This window comes from Schistocerca gregaria, chromosome X (genome assembly GCF_023897955.1).
Source record: "Schistocerca gregaria isolate iqSchGreg1 chromosome X, iqSchGreg1.2, whole genome shotgun sequence".
NCBI lineage: Eukaryota > Metazoa > Arthropoda > Insecta > Orthoptera > Acrididae > Schistocerca > Schistocerca gregaria.
The window spans coordinates 289,757,774-289,777,723 of record NC_064931.1 but is presented as its reverse complement, the minus strand read 5'-3'; the positions used below and the strand labels follow the sequence as shown (position 1 = coordinate 289,777,723).

The 19,950-nt window shown below is 43.1% G+C and overlaps 1 protein-coding gene across 1 annotated transcript in view; it reads left to right on the top strand.

The window, feature by feature from the left end:
• Positions 1 to 19,950, top strand: part of LOC126298819 (uncharacterized) — an 81,237-nt gene that overhangs the window by 45,985 nt on the left and 15,302 nt on the right. The window contains exons 3-4 of the mRNA XM_049990287.1: positions 2,614 to 2,696; positions 2,789 to 2,918. Of these exons, the coding sequence (XP_049846244.1) occupies positions 2,614 to 2,696; positions 2,789 to 2,918 (213 nt within the window). The remainder of the gene's footprint in view (positions 1 to 2,613; positions 2,697 to 2,788; positions 2,919 to 19,950) is intronic.

Genomic DNA, 19,950 nt, shown 5'->3' with positions numbered 1-19,950 from the left:
ACACTAGATCGCGTGTTCCTCCCCCTCCCTCCTCCTCCTCCCCCTCCTCCTCCTCCTCCCCCTCCTCCTCCTCCTCCCCCTCCTCCTCCTCCTCCCCCTCCTCCTCCTCCTCCCCTCCTCCTCCTCCTCCCCCTCCCTCCTCCTCCTCCCCCTCCTCCTCCCCCTCCTCCTCCTCCCCCCTCCTCCTCCCCCTCCTCCTCCTCCCCTCCTCCTCCCCCCCTCCTCCTCCTCCTCCCCCTCCTCCCCTCTCTCCTCCCCCCCTCCTCCTCCTCCCCCCTCCTCCTCCTCCCCCTCCTCCTCCTCCCCCTCCTCCTCCTCCCCCTCCTCCCTCCTCCCGGTAGCTGAGTGGTCAGCGCGACATAATGTCAATCACAAGGGCCCGGGTTCGATTCCCGGCTGGGTCTCGGAGGTTTTCTCCGCTCAGGGGACTGGATGTTGTGTTGCCCTAATCTCATCATTTCATCCCCGGCGACACGAAGTGGCGTCAAATCGAAATACTTGCACCAGGCGAACGGTCTATCCGACGGGAGGCCCTAGTCAATGCGACATCAGTTTTCTTGACTGGAGCCGCCACTTCTAAATAAAGTGGCTCAAATTGGCCTCACATGGGGTGAGTGCACCCCGCTTACAAACAGCGCTCGCCAGACCCGGATGGTCACCCACTCCAATTGCTGGCGAAGCCAGACAACAATTGAAATCGGTGATCTGGCGGGAACCGGTGTTACCACTGTGACAAGGCTGTTGACTACTGTTGGATGGCCGTTGTGCTAAATAAAACGTATTTCCTCTCACTATGAGATGGTAAGAAACTGCGTTTAGGTTTTCCCCTTTCCTTAGTGGTTAAATTAACATTGACTGAAATGTTAACCAAGCTGGCCGGAGTGGCCGTGCGGTTCTAGGCGCTACAGTCTGCCTCGGGCATGGATGTGTGTGATGTCCTTAGGTTAATTAGGTTTAATTAGTTCTAAGTTCTAGGCGACTGATGACCTCAGACGTTAAGTCACATAGTGCTCAGAGCCATTTGAACCATTTTTGAAATGTTAACCGACAACTGATTATATACAAGGATAAGGTTATTTATAGCCCGATGATGCAGTATTTGACGTATTTCTAGGTGTTTAAGATATTCTGCAAAATTGTCACCAGTGTGTGAAGAGTGTGAACTGCTCTCGAATGTTCTACCTATTTTCGACGTCCACATGGTGCAGTATTTCGGTGAACTGTCTTGTTGCGATTCTGAGGCGGTGTTGGTTACTGTCTTCGCAGTAGCATAATATCGAAGATGAACTACTTGTTTACAATTGTCTTCTTTGACTCGTCTAGCATATCGGCCCCCCCTTCATGACGATTCCGGTAGTGGTTCCGTTGAAGGGGAAGTATGCGACGGTGACACGAGTCGCGACCTCAAGACACAGCTGTGACGTCCTGCTTGTATTGCCTGTCCTTCAGTTGGCGTAGTGGGAATATCTTTGAATTTATTGGTTCTATACTTAGAGCAGGCTCTATGTTTCGTTCCATACCTTGCAAGAAGTCATTATCGCCATTTATAAGCCCATCACGTAACTGATTTTGCTGCACCTCTGCTACGCAGTTCATATGGCATTACCCACATAAATTTTTTCACACTGGCCCGGCATGCGGTGGATTCCATGTTTCCGGAGTTCCAGATAGGCCTTCAGAGAGCCCACTAAGGTGTCCATCTCTGGCGGTGGATAGACACTTACACTGTCTCCGGAGATGCCCTACATGTTACCGATGTATTTCCGATGTTACATATGATAGCCGGAGCTACATGTTTCCTTTACGAATCTGTAGTATCATAAACCATTTCACAGGTGCTGCCTTAGAACGGCCCCCGACTAGTATGCTGAAGTTGATCGAAATCGTTGAGTTATATGATCTAGTTAATCCTGTCAATAAGATCGATGATCGTGAGTCTTCGATGGGGAAATTGATAAAATTACGTAGGGTACCGGCACAGTTCCCTTTCAAATGCCAGCAACAACCATTAACTTACCATATCGAACTTAACAGCGCTTCATGCGTCCTGGATAATAAACTGGCTGGTAGCAAGATGAGACTTTAGTATTTTGGCACGTCTAATACAACTATGCTACCTGCAGTATAGTGCTAGACTGTTAGTCACTAGTATTTTTTGCTCACTATGTGCCATGGTCAGCGTACAAAGTTGTAAACGCTAATTAGACAGGTGGTGAAGCAGTTGAAACTATGTAAGTATAAAACTTATTTCTTTCCCATACTAACAAGACCTTGGAACGATAGTGCAATGAAGTTTTCTCTCCCCCTCCCCTCCCCCACATGGTCGTTTGCCAACACTCATTACCGGAAAAGGGGGAAATCAGAGAAAAGGTGACCAGTTACTGCTAACAGCCAGAAATTGTCTCTCACATTTATTCAGGAAAGGTCTTATTCTTTGATCGTTTAATATTTGGAATCTGATGTAGAGTACTTAAAAACTGTGAAACTCATTTATTGGACCGACACCATAGTTTCAACAGAGTGGCTTAATATTATTGGTTTTTCTTCTTGAATACATACTATTTCTTGTGAAATTTATGGTCACGTAAGAAATAATTAATAAATTATTTTCAGGGATGATCATTGCCACGCAAGCTGTGATACTGTGTGGCATGTATTTTGTAATGTGCTGTTATCTTATAGGGGCATACAGAAAGGTAAGTCCTGCTCTCACAATCCTGTACAACTATTAATACGAAGAAAATCTGAAAATGCGACTTTTGGTATTATCTGAAAACTTTTTTTCCAGACAAACCATCGGCTGGTGGCCCCATGGTATATGATGCATATTTTTCTTCTTATGTATCAAGCAGTGCTAATTTGTAACTATGGAAAACAACGTAGGTATACAGATTTCTTCATAATCATTGTTGGTACATGTGAGTATTGAATTGTCAGACATCACTTTATAATGGAATGGATACATAATATGATACTGCAGTGCCTGTGCTGTTAAGAACGATGCATTATTTGTTAAGACATGCATGCATGTTCGAAGGTACAGGTGCTGCGGCAACTACAGATGTTATGAAATGCATTCGCAGCAGTGAATACGGACAACCATCAGCTGTGTAAGGGAATGACAACGAAAATTTGCGCTGGACCGGGACTCGAACCCGGATGTCCAGCTTTACGCGAGCGGTCACCTTAACCGCTTCGGCTAACCGTGCACGACTCCCAGCCAGATGATAACGTCCATGTGTCCGCCGATATCAGGCAGCGACTTTAAATTGGAATGCCCTCCCCTGCACGGTAATTACATAATGTGTGTAAGAGAATATATTGTGACGCAGGAACCTCGACACTTGGAAGTTAGGGTCTAGTCGTGAGTCGCGCACGGAGAGCCAAAGCAATTAAGGCGACCACTCGAGTAAAGCGGGAAATCCGGATTCGAGTCCCAATCCGAAACAAATTTTAACTGTCGCCATTCCCTTATACAGCTCTTTGTTATCCGTTTTCGCAGCTGCGAATACATTTCATAGATTCACAATAGACGAAACTACGTATTACTTAGTGTCAGTCATTACCCCCAGGCCTGTCCCCCTTCCTTGGCTCCCATCGCATTAGTTCCTTCTTTCTAGATTTACTAGAGGTATAAATGTTCAAACTACTGAAGGACCAGCACAGGTGACAGATTCCCTACCAACGCGAAAATATCCTCCAGTAAGCGTCGAACTCTGTGCTATTGTCTCCTTTGAAGTTCCCTTACTTCCAGAAGGTGATGATGGAAATAAGAAGTGACGTGGCTTAATGAGCGGTACCTGATTCATCATCTGTCCTAATTTCATTTTAATCCGGTAAGCTCAATGCTGAAAACAATTATTACATAGCAGCTAAGATGGCAGAAGTCATTGATACAATCAAGCGAGCGTTATGGAAGAGTAAGAATTCAGTCCTGCCTAGTTGTCGGAAGAATGGGGTGGAGGTGTGTGAGATCAAAGTGTAATAACAGCAGTACGTAGAGTGGTCTGACGTAATTTCAGCTCCGTCACAATCAGTCCTACGTTAAACAGTGGTGATAGACTTTAATACAGCATATTAAAATCTTGATGGCATTTAGTTGACGGTCAGAATCGTGCAAGACAAACTGCACAACAGCATCTGCCGATCACGCGAGAGGTACTCCTGGATTAAATTGGAAACATCAGCTCTGGGTCTTAGTCGTCGGTACGTTATTACTTGTACTGCGGTCGTATTCATGCTCAAATTTACGAAGGGGTAGAGTCTTATTTACATAATTTACACATTTTTGCAAATCCTACGATTATATACGGCCTAGTTACAGATGGGTATTAGATAACTAATCTGTTGTATGGACTGCAAAGGAGAATTTTTTTTTAAGAATCTTTTTTCCAAGCCTCGGACTGCTGCTGTTGATAGAGGAAAAGCAGGTGTAAAAAAATCTCTGCCTTCTTTCTGGGTTCTGTCTTCCTGGCAACTTTGGCTTGTCTTCAGGAAATACTTCTGTTAATGGTCGTACCCAGCTGGCGTAGATAAATTTCTTAAGCCGGCTCTCCCGTGCTTGTTTTGCCCAACACATTACACGAAGACACCTACACGAATCGTCGGGTGTATATAGTATGTAGGGGAAAGATCCACAGGAGATCCTGCTTTATAGTATCAAATAAATAAATAAATATAAATATGCATTTATTTTATTTCAACTGTTTAATGAGACATAAATTTCGGAAATAATTTTCGAAGATCTTCAGCGGAAAGGTTTATGACGTTTCCCATGAAAGAATCGCCCATACTGTTTAAAAGTTTTTTATGTACATCGAATATACAAAGCTCATTTAACTTGTATTGGAACATTTTGATCTCAGCCATATTTTTACGCTTCTGGGTGTACTGAATGACGTTTCGGTTGTAGCAGTGGAATATGACATTGCCAGTAAAATTCCTAGGGTTGCTTTCACCTCTGGATAAAAAGCTTCTGCTTGCTGGATTAATTCTGTTATCGCCAAAGTTTCAAAGTTCTCCTACTTATTTATCCAAAAAGTGATATCTTCCAATTCATCAAATTTCGATAATTTCTCAATACTTTTTTAATTATGGAGCAGTAATTTTTATTATCTGAGCAAGGTGTAACAATAAAGAGCAAATGTTTGTGATGGGTCTTTTCCGAACCCCGCCTGTACTTAGAATAACGAATTTGACCCCTTCCCCCCCCCGTAGGTGCAACCACAACGGAGAGGTTACCTGTTGAGAGGCCAGACAAACGTGTGGTTCCTGAAGAGGGGCAGCAGCCTTTTCAGTAGTTGCAGGGGCAACAGTCTGGATGATTGACTGATCTGGCCCTATAACACTAACCAAAACGGCCTTGTTGTTTTGGTACTGCGAACGGCTGAAAGCAAGGGGAAACTACAGCCGTAATTTTTCCCGAGGGCATGCAACTTCACTGTACGGTTATATGATGGCGTCCTCTTGGATAAAACATGCCGGAGGTAAAATAGTCCCCCATTCGGATCTCCGGGCGGGAACTACTCAGGAGGACGTTATCAGGAGAAAGAAAACTGGCGTCCTATGGGTCGGAGCGTGAAATGTCAGATCCCTTAATCGGGCAGGTAGGTTAGAAAATTTAAAAAGGGAAAGGTTAAAGTTAGATATAGTGGGAATTAGTGAAGTTCGGTGGCAGGAGGAACAAGACTTCTGGTCAGCTGAATACAGGCTTATAAATGCAAAATCAAATAGGAGTAATGCAGGAGTAGGTTTAATAATGAATAAAAGGTAGGAGTGCGGGTAAGCTACTACAAACAACATAGTGAACGCATTACTATGGCCAAGATAGATACGAAGCCCACGCCTAAATAGTCATGGGTGACTGGAATTAGACAGTAGGAAAAGGAGAAGGAAACGTAGTAGGAGAATATGGAATGGGGGTTAGGAATGAAAGAGGAAGCCGCCTGGTAGAATTTTGCACAAAGCATAACTTAATCATAGCTAACACTTGGTTCAAGAATCATGAAAGAAGGTTGTGTACATGGAAGAAGCCTGGAGATACTGGAAGGTTTCAGATAGATTATGTGATGGTAAGACAGAGATTTCGGAACAAGGTTTTAAATTGTAAGACATTTCCCGGGGCAGATGTGGACTCTGACCACAATCTGTTGGTTATGACCTGTAGATAAAAACTGAAGAAACTGAAAAAAGGTGGGAATTTGAGGAGATGGGACCTGGATAAACTGACTAAACCACAGCTTGTAGAGAGTTTAAGGGAGAGCATTAGGGAAAGATGGACAACAATGGGGGAAAGAAATACAGTACAAGAAGAATGGGTAGCTTTGAGAGATGAAATAGTGAAGGCAGCAGAGGATCAAGTAGGTAAAGAGAGGGGGGCTAGTAGAAATCCTTGGGTAACGGAAGATACATTGAATTTAGTTTATGAAAGGAGAAAATACAAAAATGCAGTAATGGCTAAGCAGGGATGGCTAGAGGACAAATGTAAGGATGTATAGGCGTATATCACTGGGGGGGGGGGGGGGGGTAATATAGATACTACCGACAGAAAAATTAAAGTGACGTTTAGAGAAAAGGGACCTAATTGCATGAATATCAAGAGCTCAGATGAAAACCCAGTTCTAAGCAAAGAAGGGAAAGCACAAAGGTGGAAGGAGTATATAGAGGGTCTATAAAAGGGCGATTTACTTGAGGACAATATTATGGAAATTGAAGAGGATGTAGATGAAGATGAAATGGGAGACACGATACTGCGTGAAGAGTTTAATAGAGCACTGAAAGACCTGAGTCTAAACAAGGCCCCCGGAGTAGACAACATTCCCTTAGAACTACTGACAGCATGGGAGAGCTAGTCCTGACAAAACTCTACCATCGGGTGAGAAAGGTATGTGAGACAGGCGAAATACCCTCAGACTTCAAGAAGAATATAATAATTCCAATCCCAAAGAAAGCAGGTGTTGACAGATGTGAAAATTACCGAACTATCAGTTTAATAAGCAACGGCTGGAAAATACTAACACGGATTCTTTACAGATGAATGGAAAAACTGGTAGAAGCCGATGTCGGCGAAGATCAGTTTAGATTCCGTAGAAATGTTGGAACACGTGAGGCAATACTGATCTTACGACTTACCTTAGAAAACAGATTAAGGAAAGGCAAACCTGCGTTACTAGCACTTGTAGACTTAGAGAAAGCTTTTGACAATATTGACTGGAATACTCTCTATCAAATTCTGAAGGTTACAGGGGTAAAATACAGGGAGCGAAAGGCTATTTACAATTTGTACAGAAACCAGATGCTAGTTATGAGTTGAGGGGCATGAGAGGGAAGCAGTGGTTGGGAAGGGAGTGAGACAGGGTTGTAGCCTCTTCCCGATGTTATTTAATCTGTATATTGAGCAAGCAGTAAAGGAGACAAAAAATAAATTCGGAGTAGATATTAAAATCCATGGAGAAGAAATAAAAACTTTGAGGTTCGCCGATGACATTGTAATTCTGTCAGAGACATAAAGGACTTGGAAGAACAGTTGAATGGAATGGACAGTGTCTTGAGAGGAGTATATAAGATGAACATAAACAAAAGCAAAACGTGGATAATGGAATGCAGTCGAATTAAATCGGGTGATGCTGAGGGAATTCAGAAATGAGACACTTGAAGTAGTAAAGGAGTTCTGCTATTTGGGGAGCAGAATAACTGATGATGGTCGAAGTAGATAGGATATAAAATGTAGACTGGCAATGGCAAGAAAAGCGCTTACGAAGAAGAGAAATTTGTGAACACCGAGTATACATAGATTAGTGTCGGGAAGTAGTTTCTGAAAGTATTTGTATGGAGTGTAGCCATGTATGGAAGTGAAACGTGGACGATAACTAAGTTAGACACGAAGAGTATAGCTTTCGAAATGTGGTGCTACAGAAGAATGCTCAAGATGAGATGGGTAGATCACGTAACTAGTGAGGTACTGAACAGATTTGGGGAAAAGAGAAATTTGTGGCACAACTTGACCAGAAGAACGGATCCGTTGGTAGGACATATCCTGAGGCATCAAAGGATCACCAATTAAGTATTGGAGGGCAGCGTGGAGGGTAAAAATCGAAGAGGGAGACCAAGAGATGAATACAATAAACAGATTCAGAAGTATGTAGGTTGCAGTAGGTATTTGGAGATAAAGCAGCTTGCACAGGATGAAGATCTGCATCAAACCAGTCTCTGAACTGAAGACAACAACAACAACGAATCTGTGTAGGGCACGTGCAGTGTATATGCACTACGTTGTTGGCGGCTTGCCGTTCTTGGAAGAAGCAGCTCTAGGTTCAAAGCTTCGCAAATTTCATTAGCTGACCTTAATAACTCTCCACTCCTTTGTTCAGGAGAATGCCTGTGTTCTGCAACTGTAGTTGTTATAATTTGGATGTGTTCTGCACAGTTAATTACGTCAAAGGTTTTACTCTGCAATGCATTTGCGACCGGTTGCACCAGGGAACTCCACTCGTCTATGTTACATAAGGCCAAACTGAATGTGGTGTGTCCAGCTGCGGATAACAACTGCAAATGTACTTTTCTTGCTCCAGAATTCCCTTCTTGAGAAAACGTTCCGAACCTTCGACAATTTCGACAAACTGCTTCTTAAACATCGAAATAACTATGTACACTCATGTTCAGAAAAGCAGAACACCTTGAACAACTGAAGATAAGACGTTCATATTCACAGTACATGTACAGGGTGTTTCAAAAATGACCGGTATATTTGAAACGGCAATACAAACTAAACGAGCAGCGATAGAAATACACCGTTTGTTGCAATATGCTTGGGACAACATTACATTTTCAGGCAGACAAACTTTCGAAATTATAGTAGTTACAATTGTCAACAACAGATGGCGCTGCGGTCTGGGAAACTCTATAGTACGATATTTTCCACATATCCACCATGCGTAGCAATAATATGGCGTAGTCTCTGAATGAAATTACCCGAAACCTTTGACAACGTGTCTGGCGGAATGGCTTCACATGCAGATGAGATGTACTGTTTCATCTGTTCAATTGTTTCTGGATTCTGCCGGTACACCTGGTCTTTCAAGTGTCCCCACATAAAGAAGTCACAGGGGTTCATGTCTGGCGAATAGGGAGGCCAATCCACGCCGCCTCCTGTATGTTTCGGATACCCCAAAGCAATCACACGATCATCGAAATATTCATTCAGGAAATTAAAGACGTCGGCTTTGCGATGTGGCCGGGCAGCATCTTGCATAAACCACGAGGTGTTCGCACTGTCGTCTAAGGCAGTTTGTACCGCCACAAATTCACGAAGAATGTCCAGATAGCGTGATGCAGTAAACGTTTCGGATCTGAAAAATGGGCCAATGATTCCTTTGGAAGAAATGGCGGCCCAGACCAGTACTTTTTGAGGATGCAGGGACGACGGGACTGCAACATGGGGCTTTTCGGTTCCCCATATGCGCCAGTTCTGTTTATTGACGAAGCCGTCCAGGTAAAAATAAGCTTCGTCAGTAAACCAAATGCTGCCCACATGAATATCGCCGTCATCAATCCTGTGCACTATATCGTTAGCGAATGTCTCTCGTGCAGCAATGGTAGCGGCGCTGAGGGGTTGCCGCATTTGAATTTTGTATGGATAGAGGTAACTCTGGCGCATGAGATGATACGTGGACGTGCAACACGGCGAACGGAAACCCGAGGCCGCTGTTGGATCACCTGCTGCACTAACTGCGCGTTGCCCTCTGTGGTTGCCGTACGCGGTCGCCCTACCTTTCCAGCACGTTCATCCGTCACGTTCCCAGTCCGTTGAAATTTTTCAAATAGATCCTTTATTGTATCGCTTTTCGGTCCTTTGATTACATTAAACCTCCGTTGAAAACTTCGTCTTGTTGCAACAACACTGTGTTCTAGGTGGTGGAATTCCAACACCAGAAAAATCCTCGTTCTAAGGAATAAACCATGTTGTCCACAGCACACTTGCACGTTGTGAACAGCACACGCTTACAGCAGAAAGACGACGTACAGAATGGCGCACCCACAGACTGCGTTGTCTTCTATATCTTTCACATCACTTGCAGCGCCATCTGTTGTTGAAAATTGTAACTACTGTAATTTCTAAAGTTTGTCCGCCTGAAAATGTACTGTTGTCCCAAGCATATTGCAACAAACGGTGTATTTCTATCGCTGCTCGTTTAGTTTCTATTGCCGTTTCAAATATACCGGTCATTTGTGAAACATCCTGTACATTATGTTCTGCACAAATGACTAGCACTTGAAACATGTCGGCTCGTGGGTTCAAGGTCAAAACTGATACCGCAGTGCAGCAACACCTACCGGTAAAATGTGCCTGCGGCTCTCATTGTCGCAATATGTACAAATGTGTGTGAATTCCTAAGGGACCAAACTGCTGAGGTCATCGGTCCCTAGACTTACACATTACTTAAACTAACTTATGCTAACACACACACACACACACACACACACACACACACACACACACACACACACCCGAGGGAGGACTCCGCGCGGCTTCGTTGTCGCAATAAAGCGAAGATAATGGATCATTGTAACTTGAGCTGGTGTGTAGGCGCGTATGCGCGAACCTTACCCTCAAATCAGTGAGTTTGAAAGAGGGTACATTATTGGTATGAAAGAATGTGAGACATCCATCCGGGAAATTACTGCTCGTGTGGGACGAAGCGTTTCAGCAGTGCAACCGATGTATGCTGAATGGTTCACGGAACACTGTAGACCACGACGAGATGGGCCAAGTCGCACCACCCAGACCAGCCCTCCCTCGAGAAGACAAACTCCTCATACGAATGGCATTGCAGGACAGATCTGCGTCCTACTCGCCTCTGGCGCGACAGTGGCGCAGGCTAACACGTGGTACACTATCAGGGGCGACAGCCCGTAGCCATTTATTACGGCATGGGTTACTTGTGCGTCGTTCTCTTCTCCGCTTACCTTTCACGAATGTGCTGAAACATACCAGAGGCCAGTGGTGTATGGAACGTCGTCACTGGGAAGAGGAATGGCATCAAGTAGTTTCCAGACGAATGCAGGTTCAGTTTGTTTGAAGATGACGGCCGAATTTTGGTTCGGCGCAGACAGTGGGGGCGGCATCATAGTGACTGCATTTGCACAAGACATACAGCGCCAACTCGAGTCCTTATGGTGTCGACCAGTGTGACCTACGTGAATGACATCCTGCGACCTGTGACCATATCCTGTCTGCACAACATCCCAGACGCTATTTTTCAGCAAGACAATGCACGACCACATTTTGCTGCACGAACACGTGCCTTCTTGGTGTCACAAGATATCAGCCTTTTGCCCCGGCCCGCCACCCGTTGCTAGTCGAAAATGTGTGCGATATGGTGAAACGACGTACGCAGCGCTGTGACCCAATGCCAACCACCATGGATAAACTTTGGAACCTTAGTCGTTCAGATATTATGTTTTTTCTGAGCTTGAGGTGATTTATGAGACCACATTGTTTCACACAGCAATGGTAGTTTCGGTGCATATTCTTGACACACAACTGTTCCCTGAAAGAAAAGAAATTACCGTATCTTGCACAGGTACAATGCAGTTGAGAATCTCAGGAAATGATTGGCGTCGTTTCCTACAAGGTGTAATCTGTGGCAGGCACTGTTTAAATATAAACCCATTTTATATGTTTCTCTAAATATTGTTTGGACCTCGCCATCGTAGCACAACCGTCGTAGCCCTGTCCCTCGCATTTATTAACATCAATGTTGTCCGTCCTCTGCTGTAATATTGCTGCGCGGTATGGGATCCTTACCAGGTAGGATTGACAGAGGACATCGAAAAAGTGCAAAGAAGGGTAGCTCGTTTCGTGTTATCGCGTAATAGGGGCGAGGGTGTCACGGATACGATACGCGAGTTGGGGTGACAGACACTGAGACAAACGCGGTTTTCTTTGCGGCCGGCCGGAGCGGCCGAGCGGCCGAGCGGTTTTAGGCGCAACAGTCTGGACCCACGCGACCGTTATGGTCGCAGGTTCGAATCCTTAATCGGGCATGGATGTGTGTGATGTCCTTAGATTAGTTAAGATTAAATAGTTCTGAGTTCTTGGGGACTGATGACCTCAGAAGATAAGTCCCATAGTGCTCAGAGCCAGTTTTCTTTGCGGCGAGATCTATTTACGAAATTTCAATCACCAGCTTTCTCTTACGAATCCGTAATTATTTTGTTGACACCCACCTACTTAGGCAGAAATGATCATCATAATAAAATAAGAGAAATCAGAGCTCCAACGGAAGATTTAGCTGTTCCTCTTTCCTACGCGCCATTCAAGAGTGGAATGGTAGAGAAGTAGTATGAAAATGGTTCGAAGAACCCACTGCTAGGCACTTCACTGTGAATTGCAGAGTAACCATGTAGATGTAGATGTAGAATGATTAATGCATTGATGAGTCAATTTCAGCAGCTGTCGTTTGGACATGCATTTTTTTTCTACGTCGACAAAACCCATAAACTCTTCCTTAACATTTCATCCCTTTTCGCTGTAATATCTAAGACCTATTGATAGTTGTTCATTTCCTGATATGTCAGCTGATTGATCAGCCGAAATACTGTACGAACTTGGGGCTATGACATCATAGACAAATTTTTCTCTGATTAGGACTCTACGTATGTTTAAAATCTCGTATTATTGGAGATATATTCTAAGCATTTTTGACCTTTTTGTGTTTGCTCAAAACTTCTTCACCAGAAACAGCTTTCAGTTCAAGCTAATCTTGAAATACGCAGTCATCTTTTTCTTTTACTCTCAATGAAAAATCATGAGTTCCGAAAAAATAATTGTATAGACTACAACTTGTAATATATTTAAATTATCTTTACTAATTTTTGTGCCCCCTGTATGCATAGCAGCCTCTACATTTGTTTCTGTGTTGTCAAAAAAATTCGCAGACGCACACGCCTACCTAAATGTTTTTTACAATAATGTGTATATTTTTATACTTAGTGAATGGTCGAACAATTAGAGATCCCTATATACCGCATACATGTTCAGACGGAAATACAACGCAGAACACACAAGACGCACCTTTCAGTCTCTTCGAGCAAGAACGCCAAGGATTGTACATTTCTAACCAATTGTGATTAAATTTACGTTTCAAATGTCTAGCATCACCAGCAAAACAATGATGTTCTGGAGGTACCCAGCATCGCTTTGACATTTCCATTCGCTTTTCGGTAGTCATTACAAAATATCGTCCAACCCACAGCTCGATATCATTTTCATGACAATTTTCTCCATCTTCCAGAATTGATGCAGTTAAAGTGCATGACATTGAGAAGCTGCCTCGTCAATAATACCACCAGGATTTACGGAATACGATTCCGACCATTCTAGTGGGTTCAGCGGTGGGTTACCCAAGTTTTTATTACTGGCGCTGGGTGCACCTAACTAGATATGCTGCCACTTGACTCATCCTCTTTTCTAGGTATATTTCTCCTTTTGTATTTTGTGGCTACACAAATATACAAGCCTAAAAAATTGCGTTTCAAATATAGTCTGGCCAGTGAATGCTGACTTAATTAAGGTATTAATTTGTTTTGACATTCTCACTGATAAGGGTTTTAATCGACTTACAAAAAAAACCGGTATGTAGGTAATAATTATTAACCGATTTTCTTAAAAACTAATAAATTGGTCATATTTATGCACATTCATAATTGTCGACGCCTTTTAATGGATCAAATGACAACTAAAATTACAAAATTCGTTTGAAGATGTATCAAAATCAAAAGATCTTTATTCATATATCTGTGCACACGTGAAAATGATAATTATGAAAAAGACAGATGGATAAAAACATAATTTTAGCAGTTCAAGTACCAAACACAAGTATACTAGCTTGTACAATTTGGCATTAAAAGTTGACATTTGGATTGTGTAATGCAAACGTTCGAAAAAAAAACGCGAGGCTCTACTTTAGACAGCCATACTATCGAGAAATTGCAAAGTTGTGCTACGTATGTAAAATGTATACTAGCTGCATAAATCGATATGATTGCCAAAATTTTAATAATTTCTGGTACCTACCTTCCTACCTACCTATACCTACCTACACCATGGTAAGAACAATTTTCCTTTTACAGATAAAATATTAAAATTATTTATAAATAGTCACAAGAGAATTTCGAATGTCCACTGCTATCATTCAGAAAGCACGTATTGCACCACAATATCTACTAGATTTTTTATATTTCGTTGGATGTGTACAATGAATGAATATTTTTCATCACCTACGTTTGGCTCTTTCAAAACAATAACTAGTCAAATAACTGCAAGCACCTCGCAGCTTCCTTCCATTCCCGCCTTATTTCGAATCGCACAGTCGCGCTGGCAGCCGAATATGCGGGCGCTCGGTCAGATTCGGTAATCAATCTTCGTCCGTCTTAGGCGCGCCGGCTGCTGGAGAGCTTTGCCCTTGTTTGCTGTGGTAACGTACTGTATGAATGCAACTTGACCGGGAGCTCAGAGTTGTTTTTCAAAAGTTAACTAATTATACAGGGTCTCCCATTTATCTTGATCACCCTAAATAACTGTTTGTCCAGATGCAAGTTACAAAATATTTCAAGCAAATGTTCTTTAGCCGTCAGGGGGACATCAATCAGCATGATTGCCTTCGTTGCAGCTTTGTTATTTACAAACATATGAACCACGGTATGATTTTTTTTTTAAATGGCACTCTCCTAAAAACCTATTCAAAAATGTATCACCGTGTACCATTCACTCAAACACAACGTTATTAATTACATAACACAACATTGACTTTGAGCCCATGATCACAAAATCGTCCATTTGCTGGAGTTGTCAGAAAACAAATTAAAACCAAGCAAAAACATAACACAAAATTGACTTCGACTCTCCTGTACCATTTCCCAGGAGAACAACATTCAAAGGTGCTCAAAATGGTGACTCTGGACATCGATACGCTGGTGCACTCATTGAATGAAAGAATTAATTACTGCTTCCAGTGTTGCCTGCTGAGGAGAATTACAAGCAAGCACGATATGTTCCTGCGTGTCCTCTGGATATGCTGGAATATCGCGATAGACAACGTCCTTAATGCATCCCCAATGAAAAAAGTCCAAAGGATTTAAATCAGGAGACCTAGCAGGCCAAGTAACTGTTTCTCCTCGACCAATCCATCTGGCAGGATATTTTAAGTTCAGAACACGACGTACACGCAAGGCATTGTGTGCTGGACATCCATGTGATACCACATAAGCATTCTGATTCTTAGCGGCACGTCTCCAGAAGAGGAGGAAGAATTCGTCTGAGGAAGTTGGCTCACGCTGTGCCGTTTAGACTACCATTGATGAAATAAGGGCCAATAATTAAAGTACTAACAAGCATCCCACACCAGACGCTGATGTTCCACCTGTCAAAGCCATCGTGGGTTGTTGCTGGACCAATAATGCATGTTCCTTTTATTTACCGTCCTTTGTTTGAGAAGGAACATTCATCGGCAAATAGAACATAGGAGTAGTAGTTGGGGTTAGCGTGGATTTGCTGCTGTGCCCAATGACGGAACTGTACACGATTCTGGAAATCTTTCCCATGTAATTCCACTGGTTTTTAGGAATGCCAATCTCGTGTTCAAGCTGTCGTGTGCTCACATGTGGATTCATAGCAATGGAAGCGAGAACAGTAAATTCGGCAGTTTCGTCTGTGCGAATGGTACGACGATTGCGTTGTCGTGGGTTGAAATTTCCCGTTTCCTGAAACGTCGCAGCAAGACGAGGAAACGTCCGTTGGAAAGGTGGGTTCTTGTCAGGATATCGCTCTCTGTACAGTTCCGCTGCCTGCGTAGCATTTCGTCCCTACCTTCAACAACAACAACAATAGAATTAACGTAATGTCAATGCAGTAGGAAAGACAGACTATACTGTATGCCTACTCTACACAACAGTAATTAAAAGGACTAAACTACTGTACTAAATGTACCCGTACATCAGAAAAAATATTGCAGTTACTGTTCTGATAACTTAAATTCCCCATAGATGAGTAGCATTTCTACCTTCTCTTCGTTGGTGTACATTGTACTCACACAACTCTCCGACTGACGATGGTTGACGGAATGACGGATGTGCATTCTACTTACGTTTACATTTGTCCCCTTTCAGTGTCAGCACGTGGATGTGTTCCATTACCCCGAATACCTGCACTAAGCGCTGGGAGCGTCAACGTCAATGTTGTGTTATGTAATTAATAACGTTGTGTTTCAATGAATGTGTACACTGTGATACATTTTTGAATATGTCTTTAGAAGAGTAAATAAATTAACGAATAAAAAATACAGGCTTCCATTTAAAAAAGGCATACCGTCGTTCATATCTTTGTAAAAAAAACAACCCTACAACGAAGTCAATTATGCTGATGTCCCCCTGACAGCTAAAGAACTTTTTCTTGAAACATTTTGTAATTTGCATCTGGACAAACATTTATTTAGGGTGGTTAAGATAAATGGGACACCCTGTATATTGGAAGTCGTATCGTGACTTTTATACTTTTATCGACAACAGTAGGTATGTAGGCGTACAGTATTCAGGCGAGGGGAGAGGCGGGGAGGGACAGCTGCCTCCCAGCCCTCTCGGGTACGCCCATGTTTCCGTTCACGTTTTTCTCAAAACCACTAAAATATGTGCGCTGACTAATTTTCATGAACACAAGTTGAGGCAGAAAATTAATACAGAAAACGGATAGAGATTACGCTGTCAAGAGATGATTTTATAAGAGCCATAACAGCTCTCAAGGAAGGTTTATCAGTTGATATCTATAGTAAAGTTCACTAGAATCTAAAAGCAAAAATATCTCATCGGTATTGTCCACTGTTTGCCATAATAGTAGACTCTAACGAAAACTGATAGTCCGAAAATGAATGGCGGTCCTATAAAAATAAAAAAAAAGCAGCATCACTTGCAACAAGAAATGTCATCAATGGAACGAGCTGAAAAAAATGTTAGTCGTGACTAACGCTACCGTTCCTTAATTCTTATTAAAAGTCGTTATTACGTAATTTGATGATGAAGAATTGCATTTCTTCAGCTAGATAAATAGCTATGTAAATGCTTAGTCGTACAGAATGGGAAACAGTAGTGTTGAGAAACAGTTCTTGCAATGAGCAACAACCTTTGATACTCGTTTTGTCGATATCAGTGTGGCTCCGAATGTCGTCTTCTAGTTGTCGAAGGGATAATGTAAAGGTCCACCTTTTTTTTGACGTAAGTGAAGATACTTAAACATATTTTCATGTTACTGAGATTTGTTTCTCATCAACACATGGCAAATAATGAAACTTACCCGTCAACATTCTGCATATAGTTTAAGTAATGTTTCAGACTTATGTGTATTGTATTGCGTATTAAACCGGGGACCTAGAAATGACAGAGGCTTCGTCCCACCGTAGCCCTCATCGATACACAACCCAACAACAGGTCACAGCAGTCCGCTCACCCCACCGCCGCCCCACACTGAACCCAGGGTTCCAGGGTTGTTGTGCGGTTCAGCACGCTGTGGACAACCCCCACCACCGGGAACGTCATACCAGATGTGCTTGTAACCCCAAATGTTTGCGTGCTAGAGTGATTCTGGAGTTCGGGTGTATGCGTACGTGGAGACGGTATTTGAGTAGCAATCGCCAACATAGTGTAACTGAGACGGAATAAGAGGAAGCAGTCCGCATTCGCCTTCCCGCCCGGGAAGAAGCGCGTAAGACCGCGTGGTTAGCTGGGGGAGGAGGGGGGGGGGGCTCTTTCAGGCTTACACAGAATTGCTCATATTCACTAGTCTCAATTGACAAATGCATTAAACATTTCAGCTGTATTTTCAATTAAGTCAGTTTCCAGTATAAAAGATGCACATGGCGCACTTTCTTCGCACGGCACAAAGACCAACATAGCTGTCCTACTCGAGCTCGAAACAAAGACTGACTTTCGGTGCGTGTGACAGACAATATACCCAATATACCACCTTGAAGTTATAGATCATTCCCGAACTGGTAATTGGTCAAGTTAGATTCTATACATATTTTTCTGCATACATCAGTGAACAGTTACAAAAAGGACGCGCTTTTTGAGGATAGAAAAATTTAGAGACATAAAATATGAGGGTTGGAGCTTTAATAGTACCAACTATTTATTTACAGTTCGTTCAAAATAGATACGTGTTTCAAAGTTTTACTGACCTTCAAAGTAGTCACCAGCATTGTGTATAACTCGCTGCCAGCGATGCGGAAGTCGTAGGATAGTCTTAGCAGTGCCAGCTGCGTTGACAGTTCGAGCGGTGCGGCCTATTGCCAGACGAATTTGTAGCAGTTCTGAAGCGAATGCCGTGAATGTTTCCTTCACTTTAGACATAGAGTTGAACTCACGAGGGCTGTGAGCGTGGGGCTTATCTGAGATTCTGTTATTCTGCACAATGGATTAATCTGAGATGTAACCTTTATCCTGTGGCTCCTGCAGGATGCAATTTCCACCCCCACACTACTACAGAAGTCACAGACGCTCCTAATGTTCTAAAGAGAAATGCCTGAAAAACTTTCAGCAATAAATATCTTCTGGAGCCGTCCGCTGTAAGGAAAAGCCACAAAAATTCACAACATTCTTATGTAACTGGTTGGATACTTGGGTACTGAAGTAGTGTTAGTGTAAGAAAAACATGAAACAAACGAAAATTATTTATTTTGCAAAAATTCTGAGAAATCACAATGGCACTTTTAGTTATGAATTGAGTAAGTTATATCCCGGCTCTTTTCGGAATGTGAAGTTACCTTTCAAGGATAGGATTCGCTAATGAAATTTCTACACAAAGTTTAAGATGGTAGTTAACTTGGCAGAACAGCTGAGAGGCACGCTTCTCAACTTGAATAATTATCCTTTAGAATGTTGCTAGGTACGGTCGAGGCTGTCGCGTGTCAAATGCAGTGAAGTGTACTGTTGTGGAGGAAATATGGGGCTCGCAATAGCTGTAGCGCACAATACCGTAAGCTGCGATGACTGCTGTCTGCGCTGCTCACTGCTGACAAATAAGATAACTCTCGTTCAATCTGGATTGACCTTCGCCAATCACTCTCCCTACGCCTTGGTGAAGTAAAGGATTCCTATTCGCCCCCTAGTCTAACTATTGGTGTGGTACACCGGTCAGATAACCAGTCTGCCGCAATGCCACTCAAAAATTCGCTCGCAAGCGTTTAACTCTGTCCGTTCACACCGCACAATAAGTGTGTCGGCCAACACAGTGAACAACGCTTAATCGCTAGGACTCAATATAGAGTGTCACACTTCGATTCGCTCTCGACAGAGGTGCTCTCCCAGTGAAGTACTGGGGAGAGACTTGTTCCTTGCTTCAAGAGCGACAACGGAACGGTGCCTGTACACGCCAGACGTGAAGGGGTATATCTTTCGGTCTCTTCCATTACTCCTTCAGGTCAAGGAGTCAGAAATATCGTCTGCCAATCAGCCTTGCTCTTCTGAAACGGGAGAATGACGTTTCGTTTAAGGCGACCAATCTGGAAATCTGTAGCATTGGCGTTTGCTGTCTCCCTGAGAAAACCTCCGAAACTGCGTACTATGTTTGTAAAGAATGCGTTGGCTGGCCGCTCCCACACAATGTAGCGGAATTTGCTTTTAAGCTGAACACGGGGTCGTTCCTCCTTTCCCTCGGGCGAACGCTGTCCGCTCCATGGGCGGCCACCGGCCGATGTAAATGGGTTGGGACTGGCCTCCTGGAGTGCGGTTGCCTCTCTCGAACTAAAAGCTAATGTTACCGTCGTGTCTGGAATGTATGTGTGTCCGCCAGCCTCGAGTATTTCAACCACGGTGCGCACTTGGGATTTATTAGTTATTTGCATAACGTTTACACTAATTCATATAACATTGACTTTATCTTATCGAGTTTGGGTTCGAATG